The 20,954-nt window shown below is 32.7% G+C and overlaps 2 protein-coding genes across 5 annotated transcripts in view; one reads left to right on the top strand and one right to left on the bottom strand.

Annotated features, from left to right (window-relative positions):
- The first annotated feature begins 8,433 nt into the window (after positions 1-8,433).
- Positions 8,434-19,408, top strand: LOC130440565 (nucleolar protein dao-5). Of its 2 annotated transcripts, XM_056773818.1 has the most exons (7): positions 8,434-8,613; positions 8,746-8,976; positions 9,503-10,225; positions 12,891-13,469; positions 13,744-13,932; positions 14,948-15,031; positions 17,443-19,408. In XM_056773818.1, the coding sequence occupies exons 1-7, from the start codon at positions 8,503-8,505 to the stop codon at positions 17,593-17,595; spliced, it is 2,070 nt and encodes a 689-aa protein (XP_056629796.1). In that variant the 5' UTR covers positions 8,434-8,502; the 3' UTR covers positions 17,596-19,408. The 2 variants fall into 2 exon arrangements, with proteins under 2 accessions (XP_056629796.1, XP_056629795.1); XM_056773817.1 differs by lacking the exons at positions 14,948-15,031; positions 17,443-19,408 and adding an exon at positions 15,291-15,706.
- LOC130440564 (sorting nexin-13-like) overlaps positions 18,303-20,954 on the bottom strand; it is a 28,274-nt gene continuing 25,622 nt past the window's right edge. For all 3 annotated transcript variants that reach the window (XM_056773815.1, XM_056773816.1, XM_056773814.1), the window contains exon 17: positions 18,303-20,451. In XM_056773815.1, the coding sequence (XP_056629793.1) occupies positions 20,231-20,451 (221 nt within the window). In that variant the 3' untranslated portion in view covers positions 18,303-20,230. The remainder of the gene's footprint in view (positions 20,452-20,954) is intronic.

Here is a 20,954-nt window from a genome sequence, read left to right as displayed (position 1 = left end):
TGCCAGCTGTGCTTTCATCTCTTAGGTGGTCGTCCGGGCTCTCTCTTCCCTATTGGTTTCCCTTCAAGTACGTGGCAGCCTATTCTTTCATCTTTTTCTTTATCTCCCCCCTCTCACGATGTCTTGCACCCCACATTGTTCCCCGATATCAGTGTACAAGATTCGATCTACTCTTGTTTTACCCACTATAGTCCTAAGCGTTTTTATTTCGGCTACCCGAAGCATGCTTTTCGTTTTGTTGGTTTTCTCTCTTGTTTCTATTCCGTATGTCATGATTGGCCTGATACAAGTCTTATAGATTCTAACCTCGTGATAAGTCGACAGGTCCATACCAGGTATTTAAATTGTGAGACTTGTTCGATGATTTTGTCCAGAGCTACTAGGTCAGTTCAGAGGGAAGATTAATATATAAAACTAACAAAAAAAAAGAATACAAACAGCCCTGGGCCCGATGAGATCAACAATGAAAATTATAAAACGAAATATCGACTTTTTTTAAGAACATTGTATAAAAACAAAAAATATCAAACGATTGAATGAGCATTAAAATAATACCCATTTCTGAAAAAGGACAGAAAACGCATCCAGAAAATTACACTGCTTAACAGTAATCACTGGCGAGGAAATCACCGAAACCATAAGCACAAGGATGGTCCCGGAAATACCTGATCTCACCTAGAGATATCGGTAGTTGCTTCAAAAATATCACTAGATTAGAAATATACAATATGTAAAGAAGATGTTCCAATTTTGAAGACACCACGTGGCTTAGAATTTGATTGCAAGCCATCATAGTTTTCGGCAAATTTGTAAACATAGAAAAAATTGGAGAAAGTCCACAAAGCGATACTGGATGATCGTTGACTGAAAGTGCGTGAGCTAGCAGGCATAGTAGACATTGCAAAAAGTGCGGTACATTGAAAATTAACTGAAAATTTGGAGAAGAGAAAGCTGTGCGCAAGATTGATGCCGCGTTTACTTACAATCGAACAAAAACAGATTCGTGAAGATGTTTTCATCGAGTGTTTGGCAATGTTTCAAAGAAATAAAGTCCAATTTTTGCGCCGTTTCATAACCATGGATGAAAGATGGGTCCATTACTTCACACCCGAAAGAAAACAATCAACGATCAAAACAATGGAAGCAAAGAAAAAATGGGCTCCAAACAGGTAAAGACCGTTCCATCTGCAGGCAAGGTCATGGCGTCAAGTTTTTTGGGATGCACGTGGCATAAATAATTTTCACTGACTATCTTGTAAAAGGAAAAACTATTAACGACGAGTATTATGCGAACTTATTATATCGTTTGAGAGAAGAAATCAAGCAAAAATGGCCGCATTTAACTGTTTTTTCATCAAGAAAATGCACCAGATCACACATCCGTTATTGCAATGTCCCAAATTAGTGAATTAAAGTTTGATTTGCTACGTCTTGCATTCTATTCGTCAGATTTAGCCTCCTCGGATTATTTTCTGTTCCCAGACTTGAAAAAATGTCTCGGGATCGGAAATTTTCCTACAGTGAAGAGGTGATTTCGGCAGTTAATGGATATTTTGAGAAACTTAACGATTCTTATTATTATAAAAAAGGTATCGAACTTATTAAACATCGCTGGGAAAAGAGTGTGGAAAATAAATATATTTTTCTTAAAAATTTTTGTGTTTTCTTTGTTGGACCAGGGAGCATTCTCGTATACGGGAAAAGATCCACCATTGAACGTAATATTCATTATCAAATAGACATCTAAAAAATCACTAAAATACAATAAACTTGCATGTACATGGTGTTTCTTAATTCATACGACAAAATTCACAAGGTGATTGCTCTTATGATATTAGAGATGGGTCTTTCCTATAGAAAATTTCCCTAATAAAATTTGAGATTAAAAAATATTGAAAAAAACATAGATTTTGAGCCACAATTTTATTTCATAAACCTCATCTTTAAAAAAAGTTTTTATATGAAGTCAGGGTCGCTAATTTCACCCCTATATAATGTAACAGAAATTACATAACTTCAAATTTCAAGCTTTACTGAAAATTTGGCGAAAAAAATGAAAATTTAATTTCAGTCAGCACATTTTGAGTGTTATATTTTGGAAAGGGGTGGGCTGAGGAAATTTTGTTATAGGAAAGTTTCATGTTAATTTCAAACGAGCTTCAACCTCCTGAATTTTGTCGCATGCAGTTAGAAACACCCCGTATGTGTTTTGTCGATATGACCAAGGCTCTTACCAGAGTGAGATTGAATGATGTCTTATAAATATCGAGAGAAAAGGGACTAAATCGTACATTTATTAACCTAAACCAAGATATTAATTTGCACTACAAAATAACAATCAGAGTGAGAAATACAATACTAGACATCAATGGTAAAATATGTCTTTTTGCAGACGACACTAATTTCTCTTGGAGCCATCCTCACAGCACTTCATAGGACCATATCTAGTGACTTAATCACCCTTAAATCATGGTGCTATTCAAATTTTTTCTGTCTCAACCTTTCTAAAACCAAAGTTTAATCAGATACACCACCATTGATGTCGTTGAAACTATAAAATTCTTAGGGCTTGTTGTGGACAATTCCTAATTAAGTTCCTCCTGCTTTGCGCTGGAATCAGTTTCCAAAGAACTGAACTTATCCAGCTCCTTAACAGTTTATTATGCCCTTATTGATGCCCCTTACTTCTGGAATACGTGTGGTGCGAATATCCTACTCCATGTTCAGAATTAGTTAAGGGCTCAATATTTTACAATGCAAAAAAATGCACAATCACTTGCAAATTGAAATCAAATCGGTATCATCTTTTCCTACATTTCGCAATAATTTGAAGGCATTATTATTTATTTGTATCTTTATTTATTCATTTTTATGTTTGTTTTTTTAGTTTTTACAAGATTTTGTATACAAATTGTAACAATTTCTTAACAATAAAGCATTTCTCTATCTCACACTGCTCAAAACAGCAAGATTCAAAATTGAAAATACATTCTTCTACGTCGTCTGTTATTCTGTTATTGGATTATTATAAAATAAATTCAACGATCAACGATATTAAACATTTCTTCAATTTTCTATTCAAAAATTATAGTTATATAACTAAAAAAAAATTATTAGATCAATTACTGTTATACGCAAACTAAATACACTTGATAATTGTATGACTAATAACACGTTAAATCTTCCTCAATTAATCATAATACCAATAAAAATATTATGAATATCGTAAAACTTTATCTTAGATAAATGATAAATTACGAATATAATTTTGAACCGAATCTCAAACATCAGATTTGCTTGAGCTTGTTGTAAACAGCAGATAACAACGGTTCCTAATCAAATCTCGTGAATCCGATATACAAATTATGAATGTGGAGTTTAATCCATTAAGTAATTTGAACTTCCACTTTAGTGAAGAAGTGGTTTCTATATTTTGTAACCTTGGTTGCTTTTAATGAGTCTAAAATAATCTACAAGCGTTTCGAATTTCGATTGCATGAATTGAAGTTGATTTTTATAAAAATTTTAATTAATCGTATCGAAAATGACCATTAATTGACGATAGTCCTAATAGATGTTTTGCCATTTTCCTCGTGCTTGTGGGAATAGGAGGAGTAGCAGTCCATATCACTGAGTGGTCTAAGATATGGTATAAAAAAGGAACTCAACATCACATCTTAACAACAAAATAAAAGAGAACCATTTCGACACGTACAATATTTAACACAAACACGCTAGAGAGATCAGACTCATAATTAATGAAAGTAAAACTCATTACATAATCGCTTCGGCTGATAAAATATCCAACGCAGTAGATCTTGCAATATAAAACTGAATCTTTGGAGTAACAACCTTCTATAACTCTGGGAAACTGTTAATAATAACAATGCAAAATGCTCAATATCCATCAAGGTGCAAACTTCACTTCTAAAATGCAGATCTATAAAACTCTTATCCGCCCAGTAGTCTCATGCGGTGATGAAACTTAGACACTGACAAACTACGATAAAGAAGGTTAAAGGGAGATATAAAGCGGCATATTACAAAGCTAAGATATTCTTCATTTTATCAAAGCTTGACGAATCTAATAGTTTGAATGCTAAAAAAAGTTTTAAATGCTGAATACGAAGAGAAGAGGGAGATTAAAAATTAGATGATTGGATAATGTCATTGATGATCTCCGAACTATTCGTATCACAGGATTGTGTTCCAAGTCAAGGGACAGAATGATATTGATGTCCATTGCTTAAGATCTAAGATCTACACAGGGCTGTAGTGCCGAATTATTGCTTTTGGATCAACGCTTAAGATAAAAAAATGTCTGTGCAAAATTTGTGGGTTGATTTTTACAGATTTTAGTAAACCTTTAGCCGGATTCTGTTAACGTCTTGAAAAATGGATCGTACCTAATTGCGAAGAGAAACATAATTAATTTTCTGACTCAGAAAAAACGTAATTCCGTATTTTATCAATTCTTAGACCTTATATGTTTCCATGGATAAGTGGTCTTAGTCTCTCTTTCATCCTTAGTTATCACATTTCAATATACGCGAAAAAAGCAACTTCCAATTCAAGTTATTCACAGATATACAGGTTCTTTCAAAAAAATATAATCCCGATTCTAAGTAGATGGAAAACTGAAAAATATTTGGAGTTTGTTCGTAACGCCATCGGTATTCAAGATAAAGGGCGTTGATGAAAAAAATATACATACTTTTAGCGATTTTGCCGCAAATATTGGCAGCATTGTATTAAAATTTCATACGAATATGTTTTGGAACGTCATAACTATCAATGAATGGCAGTTTTCTGTGGCAAACTCTTTAAACATTTTGAATATTTCTTTGTTCATGTATTGTGGCTCAGTAGTCACTACGGATTTAGTTATTCTAACTTTGGAGTTTTTGAAATAAACAATTTTTTGTCGACCTCCCACTCCATTCGAGATATTCAATAAAACCTCGAAATTGATTCGAATTCTTCCTCTACCTATCTACACTTCATGTAAAAGTGAATTTTAATAAATTGTGGTGATTTTATCCTTTATATTCGCTATTCTACAGCTGCCAGGCTGGGAGTTTCCACAAACATACACAACCACCAAACTACAAACTCAACCTCAACTCTAACATCTGGGAATCCAGTTGAGAGCTGCAATCATCCCGGGTTTCCATAGTTAAGTCCCAGCTTCATCTTTAATATATAAATAAATCTGAGTCTTCCCCAAAAAATCGTCTTTGAACGAACTAGTACGTTTGGAGAGTTTGTTGGTACTCTTGAACGAACATTTGTGGCCCCCAGAACCTGGACCAGCCAAAGATGAAGGACACGAAGACTCGTCTTCTTATTTATCAAAAAAAAAATAAAACTGAGTAATCACTAAATTTACTATCACGGCCACAAACAAAACAATTAATCAAAAGTATAATTAAGTTCGAACGATGAGCTTAAAATCAACTCAGACTTATTTATATATGGAAGATAAGGCTGGAACTTATCTATGGAAATTGCAGATATCAACTGGATTTCCGGATGTTAGAGTTGAGGTTGAGTTTATAGTCTGATGGTTGTTGTGGAAACTCCCAGCCTGGCAGCTGTAAAACAGCAAATTTCTTAAAAATTACTTTTACTTGAATTGTAGATAGGTAGAGAGCGATTTCGAATACATTCCGAGGTTTTATTGAATTTATCGAATGGAGTGGGAGGTCGATAACAAACTAATTTCATCAAAAACTCGAAATGAATCCAAAGTGACTACTGTGCCACATACGTAAACAAAGGATTATTCAAAATGTTTGAAGAAAAACGTAACAACCCGAATGGAATATTACAATGCTATTGCCGTGTAAAATTCAAAGTTAAATAAATATTCTAGAGACGGGATCACCCTGTAGATAGTGAAATTTATTTAATAGAATAATAAATTTTTCTCATATTGTTCAAGACAAGTTAAATGTTGGATTTACTAGTCATAAATTAGTTGTATTCAGTTTGATTTATTCAAAAAATTGTATTTTCTACTGAAACAGATTAGGCCCAGATTAACAGAAAGAAAGATAAGAATTTTGACAAGATTCTAATTGTTTCTGCAATGAATACCACTGATGATTGTGCCTTTTGATTTTAGTTTGATCAAAACTTGGCTTTTCGATGTTCAACTTGATCAAAAATTTGTTTTCATAAGAAGAAATTGTTATTAATTAATACTAAAGCAGATGAACCGCGGAGTAACAAAAAAAAAACAATGAAAAATATTTTCGAGAAGTTTCTAATTTTTTGTGCACTGACTACAAAAATGATTACGAATTCTATTTTTAATTTCGATCAAAAATTATCTTAATAATAATATAATAATTGAAATATAAATTAGTTTTGCCAAGTTCTATTTGTTAAAAAAGTGGATTTCTTGAACTTAATTTTGTGAAAAATTTTATTTCAATTTTTCATTTGAAGAAAATTGGTTTTTGCAGGTTCATTTTGTTTTACCAAACTTCAGTCGGTCAAAAACTGGTTTTTCTAAGTTTTATTTTATCGTATTTTTTTAATAAAACGTCAATTTGTAAACAAAATGATTTTTTCAAGGTTCATTTGAATCCAAAATTGGTTTGTGTGAGGTTACTTCATCAAAAACTTGTTTTTCTCAGTTCAATTTGTGTTCAATCGATTTTTTTAAGCTAAATCTTTAAAAAAATTTCCTGCTCTAACTTCAATTTGACTTCTATAAGAAGTAGTTTAAAAGATAATTCCAATTTCGTCAAAAATTGGTCTTTATAGTGAATATGAGTAGCAAAATTATTTGGATTTCTCAAAACTGGTTGATATGTGTTTAATTCATTGTAAAAATCAGTTTAATGACTTACCACTTCCACTCTTGATTTTCCTTAATAGTGAGTGTGAAGATCCCTTCAAAAAATAACAATAAAATAGGGGAACTTAAATACCAATAAAAATAATTCTTCTTAAACGTCGTCACTTGCCAAATGGCGAGAAAACCGTGCGACGAAAAAACTAATCGAGTTATTATGGCTTTGATAGTGGCGATAATTTTTACCATTTTTCATACGACGTTCAAAAGAGCTGAAAATCAAACGCGACCCTTGCATTTTACTTATAGAACTCGAGCGCAACTTAAAAAATATTGGACTGCGGCTGGTTAGTTTCAATGCGCATCGGGGTTGTTTTTCTTTATATTCACAATTATTCTCAAAAATAGAGGCTATCTGATACATTATATGTGTTCACAAAACCACTTTCTGTGATCCACAGAAATAAACTCATTATTTGTTTGCCGACTTTAATAAATAATGTACCATTTTACTCGATTAGATTCATGCAGATCATTATAAACATTCAAAAAATTTTATTCACTTCACTATTTCGTAAGAAATGTAATGTAACATCTTCAGCAAAAACATGATTTCTATCGCAAGGAGAAATATTCGTTTCAATTCATATCTTAATTTCCCGTCATCACATATAATATTTTAATAAATTTATTATGCTAAAGTTCTATAATTAAAAAACAAAAAAAATTGTGCATTGTCTAATCTAATTTGACCAGGTCAGAGTTAAAATTTTGTATTTTCAATAGAATTACGGCTACGGAAACATTAAAAAGGTTTCAGAAGTTTCGAAATCTACTTTATTTGAAACGCAAGTATTTAAGAGGTTCAAGGTATAAGTGACGTCGGAGTTGTCCAACAATCTAACGAATGGTGCTCCAAAAATGAGCTGAAACCGAAAAACCATATTAAAGTAGGTCGAAAATTAAGGTCAATAAGGATTACTACTTGGTCATTTTGAGGCGTCTACGTGTAGTAATTCGTCTCAAACGATCAGAGTCGTGGGTTAAGAATGTATGGATTTTTACCACGATAATACACCTTCCCATTCCAGCATTATTGTCACTGATTTTTAGGGCCAAATACGAAACGCCAGATTTGGCTCTCTTTCACTTGATAAGATTACAACTAATGAATTTCCAGATTCCATCTTTTGTGCTATATCTTAAAAATATGTCATTTTGAGAAATATTACAAGCAAAGTCATAAATTTGAACGTTTATTAGTTACATTACATTTAAGTAATTGAAATCACACGCCATTAATAAAATTTAAATTTGCCGGTATTTTATAAATGTCATATTAGTAGTAGTATTAGTCGATAGCAATATAGGTGATCTGTGGGTATTTTCAAATTATTGGCAACAATGTCTTTGTGACGTCATCACTAGTAAATAACTTTACAACTTTTAATTTTCGAAAATATACAGGAGGTGATCCGGAGTATTCTCCAAACATTCAAAACATGATCAGTTTAACAATCATAGCTTCCGAAAAAATTTTATCTATTAGCTTCCTAACCAATAAATGTTGATTGCACTGCGGCTCATTCTGAAGTAGATGTACTCTCATATATATCTCGAGGTATGTTGGCATAACTGGGTAAAATATTTGTGGTGCTTTGTTGCATTTATTGTACAGCCTGTTTCTTTCCTTTCAAATGTCTAAAATGGCTGCGAGCACCGATTCTCTGGTCAACGCGCTAGTTTTCGATTTTTTGTATAAAAAAAATAAACAATTGGCTTTGCCGTTCCAAAAAGAAACAAAGGCAGTAAGTAACTTTCATGATCAATAATAATCGAGTCGATCATTATTCTTTTTTTTGTGTAAAACAGTTTGTTTGGATGTATACTACTCACCACGTGTTTTTATACCCATGTTTGAAACGTGCTTTTTCTTTTAGAGTACTTTAAAAAAAGGATCACTCGATCTCAGTGAGCTTGTAGCATCTTATTTAAAATTAGGTATCAAAGGAAAATCAGTACTTCTAGCTCCTAGTGAAAATGGTATTGCAAAAAATAATGAAACTAGCAGCGAGGAAAGCTCGGAAGAAGAAACTACAAAAAAATCTATTGCTAAACAATCTGTAAAACCACCTAAAAATAAAAAGAAGGATAGTAGCTCCGATTCAGAAGTAAGTAATCACGTTAATATTTTGTTTGCCACAAATATAGGTACATTGCTGATTATAATGGTGGTTTAGGGAATTAATATACTGTTTTTTAGTTAGGGATAGTTATCAATTTTGCGAAATATTGTTTAGGTTAATTCAGTAGAATTGTTGTAGTGTACTTCTGTGTTTGGAAATTCTGTAGCGTATTAAATTGATTAAGATTTAACAGTTTTGATTTGATTGATTTTAGTACCATGGAATTTTTGGAACCATTGGTGATACTTAATACTGAATACACTGTTTACATTACCACTACATCAACACTAACAATTACACAGTAATTGTGAGTGTTGGAGCAGTGTTAACAGTATGTTTGTTATAATTTTTGCATATGGTCTTTCTGAAACTATAATCAGTTGATTCGATCATGATATGAATGTTTAGAAAGTACTTAATCCTAATTATAAGTTTATGATGAAGCTCTTCCGTTTCATTGTTGGCAAATAATTAATTATTCATTAATATCAAATGCTCCTATATTTTTAAGGATTCTTCAGAAGACGAACAACCTCCCAAAGTTCAACAACCTAAACCTCAACCAGTAAAAGCAAAACAGAGTAGCAGTGACGACAGTTCGTCTGAAGAACAACCCAAAAAAGCAGCACCTATTAAACCTGTTACTGGAGCAAAAAGGAAAGCAAAAAGTAGTTCAGAAGACTCCTCTGAGGATGAGAAGCCTCCAGCTAAGAAACCTGCTGTTGTTCCTAAAAAACCTGTTGCTGTTGTTAAAAAGGCAGAAGAAAGCAGTTCTGAAGATAGCAGTGAGGAAAGTAAACCTGTTACGGCAGCAGTAAAACAAGCAGTGTCACCTTCAAAAAAACCAGTATCCAAAAAAGAGAGTAGCTCAGACGATTCGAGTTCTGAGGAAGAAACTCCAGCTGTTAAAAAACCAGTGGCAACTATACAAAAGAAACCAGCAGTAGCAGAACAGAAGAAACCTACTGCAAAACAAGAGAGTAGTTCAGATGACTCTAGTGATGAAGAAGAGACTCCTGGTACAAAAAAACCGGTGGTAGTAGCTAAGAAACCTGCTACTAAAAAAGAGAGTAGCTCAGATGATTCTAGTGATGAAGATGAGAAACCCAATACAAAAGTCGCAGTACCTGTGAAAAAACCTGTTGCTAAGAAAGATGTAAGCTCTTCAGATGAAGAGTCCAGTGAGGATGAGGCTCCAGTGGCAAAGAAACCCATAGCTCCCACACCCAAACAGGTAAAGCACTAACTTGATATTTTTTTAATCAGTGCCAGTAAAAACTCAAAACTTATTATCCAAGAAAGAAAACTACCCTTTTTATAGAGTAAGTTTTTCTATGCATGATTGTGTTTCTGTTTAGATCACATTTCTTTATAAGTACAGTAGAACCCCGATTATCCGGGGTAATGGTGGGGTCCCCCTTACACGGATAAATGAAAAACACGGTTAATCGAGAAAAAATTTATTGAACATCAATTTTTGTAGAAATGTAAATCAGTACATCAAAATTATCAATTATAAGCATGCACAAACATAATTAACACCAATTAGAGATATTCCCGGAGATAGTAATATTTTACTAGACGCTATTGTAAGTAAATACGTAACATATTTTCTCTAACAACAGTTTATATTTATGTACAAAATACAAAAGAAAACATAAATCGAATGCATTCTTAGTGATTAAAAAATCAAAAAGAATGAAAAATACATCGGGGAGTGAATTTACATAGATCAAAAATAAGGTGTTATCAGTTTTTGTTTTTTACCGTTGGCAATAACTTTTCTCACCTTGGTCCTGATTTTTCTGAGACTGATAACGTCGTTTAAATCAAAATTTTCTTGCTCGCAAAAATTCAGAAGAATATCAATTGCTTCGGACCAAAACAATTGTCAGTGTCACTATCAATCTCCTCCAAATCAGGCAGTTGAGAAGTAGATGGTGTATCACTACTAAGATAATGCGCTACAATGTCACTATCGGTTTGGATTTCAAACCCCTCCTCATTTTCATCTTTTTGCAGCCAATCAACAATATCGTTTCGGTCAACATTGATGAAATCTGGAATAGATCTAGACAGTTCAAGGCAAGTTTGTACATCATCGTGCTCATCCATGTTGTCTTCTTCCCCATATTCTTGGTCCAAAATTTTTGCCCAGCAAAGTCTTAATGTACTCGATGGCAAGTTTTCCCATGCATCACAAACAGCAAAAATGGCATCTTTTATTGTCCACATTTTGAGGAGGTCCTTCATTGAATCGACACAATTTTCTTGGAGAAGGAAACGGAGAAAATCTTTTTATACCTCCGTTTTAAGGAAGAAATGACGCCCTGGTCCATTGGTTGTATCAATGATGTGACGTTAGGAGGAAGGTAGGTGACAAAAATTAGCCTATCCTCGGTTTTCAGGGTAGATTCTGATGGGTGACTAGGAGCGTTGTCAAGTAGGAGAACAGCTTTCTTTGGAAGTCCATTTTCTTCCTGAAATTTCTTCACAGATGGCACGAAATCTTGAAAAAACCATTCTTTGAAAATAGCCTGATTCATCCAAGCTTTTGGATGGCTGTAATAGTTACACGGAAGTCTTTTCACATCTGTTCCTTTGAACAATCGTGGTTTTTTAGCTTTCCCGATCACTGTTAGTTTTAGCTTGTGTGTACCCGATACATTTGAACATGTCATGACAGTGAGCCTTTCCTTACTAGATTTATGTCCAGAAGCTGACTTTTCACACTGCGCAGCTAATGTTTTCGACGGTAACATTTTCCAAAAGAGCCCTGATTCATCTGCGTTGTATATTTGATTGGGGGACAAGTTTAATTTTGAGATCAATGAACCAAATTCCTCATTGAAAACTGTAGCAGCTGTTAAATCGCCACTTAGACTTTCGCCTTGAATGTCTAATTGTCTAATCCCATGCCGGTTTTTAAATCTAAATAACCAACCCTGTGAAGCTCCAAATGGTTCATCAATATTCAACCTTTCGTGAAACCACTTAGCTTTTTCACAAACCATCGGTCCAGAGATAGGAATCCCTTCAGCACGTTTTTGTTTAAACCATTCAAACAAAGCTGATTCCATGTCAGATAATGTTGACTTCCTCATTGTTTTTCTTCCTGACGCTAGCAGAGATGTGGAATCAGCTGAAGATATGAACCGCAAAATTTCATCCTTTCGTTTAATTAAATCACGCACTGTCTGCTCTCCCACACCAAACTCACCCGCCACTTTTCTTACACTCTCACCACGATCTAAGACACGGTTAATAATGAACACTTTTTGTTCCAAAGAAAACACGACACGCTTACGTTTTGAAGCCATAGTCAATAAACAAAGAAACTAGCCAACCGATCAGTAGGTGAAAACTAATCAGAAGCTACTGAAACACTGAAAGTGAACAAAAGTGAGGTTTGAGTAGGGGGAAAATCAACAAAAACCATTTGCTGGAATGAATTAGCAATTCAGGCTTTGCGACTCTTTCTACTTAGACATAAACGCTTCTCAGAATCAATAATAGGTCAGGCGTCTGAAACCTTAATTACATATGTACACATTTAAAGTTTAATATTTTATTTTACATAATTTCTCTCCTCCGATACGGATACTTCTTGTAATGAATGGGTGCATATTTTTAATAATTACGTACATACAAATAAATTCAAGGTGTTTATTTTTTACCCAACAAACCTTCAATAATTTATTACTCCAAAGGGTGGTATTGAGCAAGGAAAGAAATGGGTATTCCATCTCAAAAGTCGGGCGCCCTGATTTTTTTTTTACTGTTCTCCTCGCACCACGGATAATCGCGAACACGGATAACCGGGGTTCTACTGTACATGAAATCCTAAGATACCAAATTGCAAATTTGAATATTTTATTGTGATAAATACATTTTTATAGACTCCAGCTAAGAAATTAACTGCAGCTGCTGAAGAGACAGATGATAGCAGTGAAGAGGAAGAAGAAACCAAACCTGCTGCAATCGCCAAAAAGCAAAAATTATCACCTCAGAAAAAAACTGTCAATAAAAAAGAAAGTAGTTCAGATGATTCAAGTGAGGAGGAGACAACACAGGCGATCAAAAGACCAGCTGTGATTGCGCAAAATAAACCAGCTGCTACTAAGGAGAGTAGCTCAGATGACTCGAGTGATGAGGATGAATCTCCTGTTACAAAAAAACCGGCAGCAGTACCATCAAAAAAACCTGCTACTAAAAAGGACAGTAGTTCTGATGACTCCAGCGACGAGGAAGAAACTCCTGTTGCAAAAAAACCAGCAGTAGTACCATCAAAGAAACCTACTGCTAAAGAAAGTAGTTCAGATGATTCTAGTGACGAAGATGAGAAACCCAAACCAAAAGCTTCAGCTCCTGTGAAAAACTCTGTTGCTAAGAAAGGAGAGAGTTCTTCGGAGGAAGATTCTAGTGATGATGAGTCACCAGCACAAAAGAAACCAACAGCAACGCCTACACCTAAAAAGGTAAAAATTCAATATTATTCAATCATTCTTGTTATGTCATCTTTATTAATCATGTTAGTTAGTTATATCAATTATTTAACACTTATTATAATTATTGTTGGGAATTATACATCATGTTTTTACTGCTTTGGGAAATAAATAATTTTTTCCAATTGAAATTCAGTGTAGATACCAACCTTAAGATTTTAAAACTAAAGTTTGGTCTTATATTTTTCAACTATTTGCAGAATTATTAAAAATTATTGATGGGTGTTATATGTTTTTTGAATTCCAGGTTGCACCTAAAAAAGAATCTTCATCTGAAGAAGAATCTTCAGAGGAAGAGGAAGAACCTGCACCGCAACAAAAGAAACAAAAACAAAATAAAAATGTTGAAGATGATTCCGAATTGACGATAAAGAAACCAAAATATGACAATTTTGTCAAAGCAGGGCAAAATAATAGTTTTAATGGAAATGATAAGGTTAGAATTTGGTTTAATAATAACTATTTCAAATATATTTCCATTTGATCATACATTTTCATTAGGAAAAAATGTATTTGATATTAATTACGGTAATTTATAAAGATTTTTAATTTGATGGATAATTTTTCTATTCATTTGAAACTAGGATATTGTGTATACAGAAAATTTTCTTTTCAATTTAACACTCCAGCAAAATTGATGCATAATTTTGTTTATTGTAATCCTTCAAAATTTGATAAAAAAATAACTTTATGGAGGTGGAACAAAATATAATCAATGCATTTTCGTGTTTAAACACTATTGTAGAAAATACAAGTTTATTGCACTGATTAATACATGATCCAAGTTTTTGTAAGCTGGCCTTATTATTTAATGAGGAATGCACTGATCTATAAATAAATTGGTTTTAGTAAACCTTTTTTCTTCTTTCTTTCTAGTTCCAATTGTCAAAAACTGAACTACAATTTGAATATTTAGGTTAATTGCCTGATATCAATGTCATATGTTGTTTTACTTAAGACTATTGAAATTGAATGTATGATATACATTTTAATTTCTAATAGTTTGTCTACTTAAATGTTCATTTGAATTGCCAATTCGTATCGTTCGTATCCTGAATCCATATTCGTTTCAATATTTTGATTTTATTCTTTCTAAATCTTCTCTACGTGCTTCTATCAGTTTTTTCATGGACGCCCTCTTTTCCTTTTGTTCATTCACTCCTTACCAGGATCTTTTCATCTTTCTTCATCCATTCTAACTATATGCCTCATCCAACGGAGTCTTTTTGCTCTGACCATATATCCCATCTCAGCTTGACCATATAGAACTTTCATCTCTGCGTTCGTTCTTCTCCACTCGTTTTGCTTTTGCACTCCTCCGAAAATCCTCCTTAGTAACAGTGAAAGTTCTTTCAAAAAAAGTTTGTCAAAATAACAATTTATTCGTTTATTTTGCTGGAGAGTGTTGATAAAAAATTTTGTCCCTATTAAAATTTGTTTATTCAATTTAGCAAAAGAATACGCCGTTTCGTCGAGTCAAGGATGATGAAGTTAACATTGATCCACGCTTAGCAGATAATTCTTTTGATGCTAAGGTAAAGTGCAAATCTCATGAAAAGTGCAACTGATGTGGCAAGCATCCGTTTAAGGGATTGTAAATTTTTTTTTTAACAGCTACCTTTACTGTTCAATATAGTTAAAAGGAAACTTAACTAAAAACTTGATGAGATTTGCACATTTTCCTTTAAATATAGTTTGCCATTTCCGTTGTACTTACATATTTTTTCCTTCTTTTCATATTGCTGCGTTTTCCAAAAACTTCTTATTGGACGTTTAAAATTTCAAAAAAAACAGGGAAATAGAAATTCGTTTGGCGGTCGCGGTGGGGGAGGCCGCGGAGGAAATTTCCGAGGAGGCCGAGGTGGTAACAGAAATTTCGATGGAGGCGAAAGGAGAAGTTGGGGTAATGATGGAGAGAGAAAAAGTTGGGGAGACGGAGGCGATAACCGCGGAAGGGGCGGCTTTAGAGGAGGTAGGGGGGGAAATCGTGGAGGTGGGGATGGTGGTTTTAGAGGAGGTAGGGGAGGAAATCGTAGAGGTGGGGATGGTGGTTTCAGGAAATCTTTCGGCGGTAACGATAGAGGAGGAAGGGGTGGTGGACGTGGAGGTTTCGGTAATAAATCCTTCAATCAGAGAGACAGTTTTGGATCAAAACCTTCGGAAAATAAGAAAATCACATTTGATGATTAGATTACAGGATTTTATAAATAATACATGTGAGTATTTATCAAGTAAAAAAAATACTATTTTTTATAAATTTTCTCGAGACAATCAAATGAAAATTGTAAAGCCAAAACAATTGATACAATATAACTACAAGCTACGTTCAGTTCTTTCTCTAATGGCAATAAAATATTATTAAATTGTGTATATCCAATTAGTTTAAAAATAAAAAGAGAATTTTGAGAAAGCGCCAAAGGCAAAAAACACAGTAGCGTGCGTTTAGTAAGTGTTTTCATATTTATTTATTTATAAAACTTTCCAAAAAACCCAATATATTTACAAAAATTTGACGATTAGACAATTCTTGGATATACGAGGTGTCTCAAAACACAATTCACCTTTCTATTGCTTATTGCGTGTCGCAGTTATTCGGAGGGGTTCGGAAGGTATGTCAATCGGTAGCTTTTGGGAATTTTGACCCTATGGAGCGGTTCTCGGGAGCATACCGTACGTTGTCAGTTTTATGGAACCATGCTGTTGCTTTAAACATGTGAAATCCTCATCATCAAAGATTTGGTGCTGCACACTTACAAAATTTAGTTGGTGCAGAAATTGAAACTTGTCAGAGGCTTGGTTTGGTTCTTTTTGAGATGAAGTTTTATACATCTACTCCAAGCAAATGGGGAGTAAACTGGAAACAATAAATGATAAACAGACAATTAACAAGTAGATATAAAACTATGGAAATTATGTATTTGGCTTAAAAGGAATAGAAAATTATCTCTAGAATATAAATTATTCGAAGATGAAGGGGAATTATATGATAATAGAATGACAAAAGAGGAAGAAGTGACAGAGAAAATCAAAATAGTAAATGTATGTGGAGGCGATAACATAGAGTGGGACAATAAAAAAGAACTTTCAATTGAAAGAAATAATTGGCTCTAGAATCGTTAAAAATTGACAGATTCGTAAATGCAGACGATATAGTAATCATAGCAGATACGTTTAAAAAAGTAGACACATGGAACAAGATAATACAAGATGGAAGTAATGCAAAAGAATGATAGTAAATTAAAGAAGAAAATATGGAAAACGATAAAGAATAGAGATATCACTTTTTATTAACTGGAAGATACGGAAAAATAGATATAGAGATAACGAACTGAGTAAGAAAAACAAGTCAAATATGATAAGCTCTTAATAAGACAATTTTCGGGAAAAAGAAATGGAAGAAAATTTAACAACAAAATATATAACTCTTTGTTGGTAATGAAGTAACTGCGGAAAATATAAGGGAAAACGAGAATGTTTAGAATATGAAATGAAATAAATATAGAAAAGCCCAAACAGGAATATGTAGGAAACAAAATATTTAACGATTAAACTGGTACAGGTACATAAAGAGAGGAACACTATAAAGCCAAAAAAAATAGTGACAGAAGCTAACAGATATGAGAAAATAAGGAGAGGAAGACCCAGAGAAACTTTGACACAACAAGTAGCACAAGAAACAATATAGCAGATGAATGAAGTAGCAAAGGATGGAAAAAGGAAAACTAAAGTCCCAATACTTTGATGCTTGAAAGGGTATAAAGGCTTCTAAACAAGAATATAAATTATATAAAAAAGTCGTTAGTCCCATAAAATTAGGAAGGTGTTTATAAAATCGAATAGACAGTGAAATCAGTAAAGACGTTATTGTGTAGCAGCTGATCTTTTCTTTTCTCTATATGAATTAAAAATTCCAAATGTGTTTTTCTTATATATATGAATTTTTCAGATTAACGCAAGAGGATCCTGGGGTGAGAGAGCCAATATAGATTTGAAACATACAAGAGGGAAATCGTTCAGACATGAGAAAACTAAGAAAAAACGGGGATCCTATCGGGGAGGCACCATAGACATGTCCGTTAATTCCATTAAATTTGACTAGATTAATTTTATCAAATTGTTTTTATATTTAAATGATAAAAATGTAGTTTTTAAGCACCATTTATTAAATTTAGTTTATTACCATGTAATAATTTTTTTCGTTAAATCTGCAAGCAAATAATATATTGCTTATGTAATTGAATAAAGTTTGATAAGAAAAAAATTTATTACAAAAAAATTACCTCCATTGTCTGATGGTGTCTTTTCTTTTATTTGTTGAATAGTTTCTATATTTTAGATATTAATGTTTATATAAAAATAGTATTACTGTGATTATTTTTTTGGACTACATGTTTGCATATCAATAAATGCAACAAAGGATTTTTCTTTATAGTTTTTTGGTCCGCAGAGAAAGTGTTCGAAGTTTTGATTTGTCGAAACCCTGTAAATATCCGTGAATATTTTATGGTACCATATACTACCCACTCGAGTATCATATTGTTTCATGTACTTGTGTTTATTTTTAATAAAATTTGTGTACTATCTGTGTATTACAAAATTAGACTGTCCTTGATTCCCAAATCCTCTCGTATGCTATTCAGAAGGTTATTGGTTAAAAAACAACACCAGTAGCAGTTCTAAAAGACTTTATGGCCAAAACACTCTTTTAGGGGGAACATAAGTTTAGGTGAAAATTGATTGCTGTCAATTGATCAAAGTTGTGAAAACTAAAATGGAATGTATTTTAATGGAAAATAAAATGCATTATTAATTGTAATATTGTATAATTTTAGAAAATAAAATGGCTGTATTACGTTTACAAATAATACTATCAACAGTATAGGCTATTATATACAGGGTGTCACTAAATTCGACTGCTAACGTTCTAAGGGAAATTCCTTGGGTCAAATGATCGGAATAATCTAAAATTAATCGTTTTCTTGGCAAACATTTCGTGACTGCAATTGTGATTATTTAGGAAAAAAATAATAAATAGTTTCTTCTGTATCAACTTACAGGTTAATGTCCTACAAAATGATTTTTGTTCGTTAAACTACACGTTTTCCTTGAAAAAAAAATGTACTACTGCGATTAAAGGGTTTTCCAAAAATTTTTGAATAGTGGTGGCGAAGTTTCAATAACAATCGATGAAAGTCGAATTTATGGACACGCTGTATAATATTTAAGAAAAATAAATAGAAATAATATACAGTATGTCTTCGAAAATAACTTACTTTTGAAAACTGCGTAGTACTACTTATCACTAGGTTTATAAATTATTTTTTAGAAATTATTATAAACAAGACTGAGTATCTGACAGCAAATTACAGTATTATAGTAATGAAGTAATTTATTATCACATCGTTTTTTTTTTGGGTCACCCTAATAAGTATATTCTCAATTATAATTTATTGATCCTGATCTAGTTTCCGAGCTCATATCTTAGTTTTCCTATTCGAGAAATTAATAAGTGTTAAGGGTACAAGCTATGTACATCCCTTTTTTCAAAGTATTCCTACTGAAAATTTCAGTGGATGGCTTTGTTGATAGCGTCTTAGGCGCTGATTTTAGTACATTGTGCATGTTCCGTAACTATTTTTCACTTTGTAAATGATTTTCATTTGAAAATAAAATAATAAATATTATGTTCTACAAAGTTTTCAAAATTTTTTCAACGAAATTAAGTAACAAATAAAACAAAAAATGGCACGACACAGTTACATAGGTAGTGACATAAAAACATGAAAGTATGGAATAAAGAAAAATTAAAATTTATGAACACTGCTGGTGATGGATTTATGCTTTGGCCCGTGAGGCCCAGCGGTAAAATTTTTGAAACCCCTAAATTTTAGAAACGAAAAAAAAAATAAGATTCAGATTAGTTTTTGTGGAAGATTTTGTCTGGAATGTATACTGAAAAAACAGTTGAATCGACTCAAGCGAGAATATTTTACATACATGTAAATATACGATGTTTATTCGAATGTGGACATTGCTTTTCGATTTATTTTTAGTATTTCAGCTAAAAAAGGTTGAGTGGGATTTTGCACTATTAAAGACCAATGTTAGGAAAAGTAAATTTTCAAATTGATTAATAATAAAAAGAAAATAATTATTTATGTACCTAAGGATTATACCCTATTTTTCTTTCGTGTTTATTATAAATACTTAAAAATTATACTACAATAAAATAATGTTAGTTTAAAATAAAAATATTGAATTAAAATTAATAAAATCGTTTTATCAAAAGGAGCGACGCATCAAACTGGGCCTATAGCTGAACACAGCTTCATGTTAACTAATTAAACAGAAAAATATGGCATAAATTCATCATTATTTTTATCAAGAAACCCTGAATGTTTTTTCATCTCATTTACAGGGTGGTACAGTAGAACGTGCATATCGCAACATCTTTTTTCACAAGATAAGATGCGTGGCTGGGGGAGCGTTTGGATAGTTGCACTCGTGTAGTTTTAATAGCCATCACGAGACAACTGTGTCGTTCAGAATATGGGTTAATGAAGTTCCGAGTGTAAATTTAATCAAAATAAGCGTTTTGAAGAAACCGGTTCCACGTTTAAACCACAATCAAAAAGTCTAGGACCACAGACAGGTTCTATTGCGCCACCCTGTAACTTAACCTTGTAACTATGTCAAAAAAGAACCGATAACAAAATAGAAAAACTTAAAATTAATCACCTAGTCTTTGGAGTATTGGTGTGTTCGTTTTTCTTTGTTTTTGAATATAATTTTATAATTAATTTACTCATTTCCTTATCGGGAAATAAATTACATAATATACCTTCTAATAATACATATAATAATCTACGGTTTAAAATTGGTCTTTGGAAAAGATCGAAAATTGTAAGTAAACCTCGCCTAGTCGTCTCTGAACCAATAATATGTTTGAGTTCATCTGAAACAAAATTTTCAATTAGTTTAATTCCACTATTAAAAAATTATTCATAATTAATTTTTTAAAATTTTCAGCCGATAGAGTGTAGAGGCATTGTATAAAGAATAGCATAGTAGGTTAACCTTATGAGGATATCATTTGACGAGGTGGACGCCACCAATAGATGGCAGTGGAGAGTTGGCGTCCACAGCACGTCTTTTTTTACTGTACGTCGTAGCTTGAATTACGTGTTTTCTAGCTTTGGTTACCGAATTACCCCAATAACACATGGCACCAAAATTATTTAGAATATTATATTCAACCCTTAAGCTACGTTGTAAAGTTTCTTATTTTGAGTGCCTATAGCAAAGTTGCAATTTGAGTTCATTATTGTATTGTGTTCGTTGTGTTATTGTTGGGTTTCGTTGGTTGTGCATTTGGATTATTTTTTTATTTGAGAATTTTTGAACTTGGATATATATCTCATTTTTAAGGTAAGTGGATATTATCACAATTAATATACA

The sequence above is a fragment of the Diorhabda sublineata genome, chromosome 2 (genome assembly GCF_026230105.1).
Source record: "Diorhabda sublineata isolate icDioSubl1.1 chromosome 2, icDioSubl1.1, whole genome shotgun sequence".
Classification (NCBI taxonomy): domain Eukaryota; kingdom Metazoa; phylum Arthropoda; class Insecta; order Coleoptera; family Chrysomelidae; genus Diorhabda; species Diorhabda sublineata.
The sequence above is the reverse complement of the archived record's forward strand: the minus strand, read 5'-3'. Positions and strand labels throughout refer to the sequence as shown.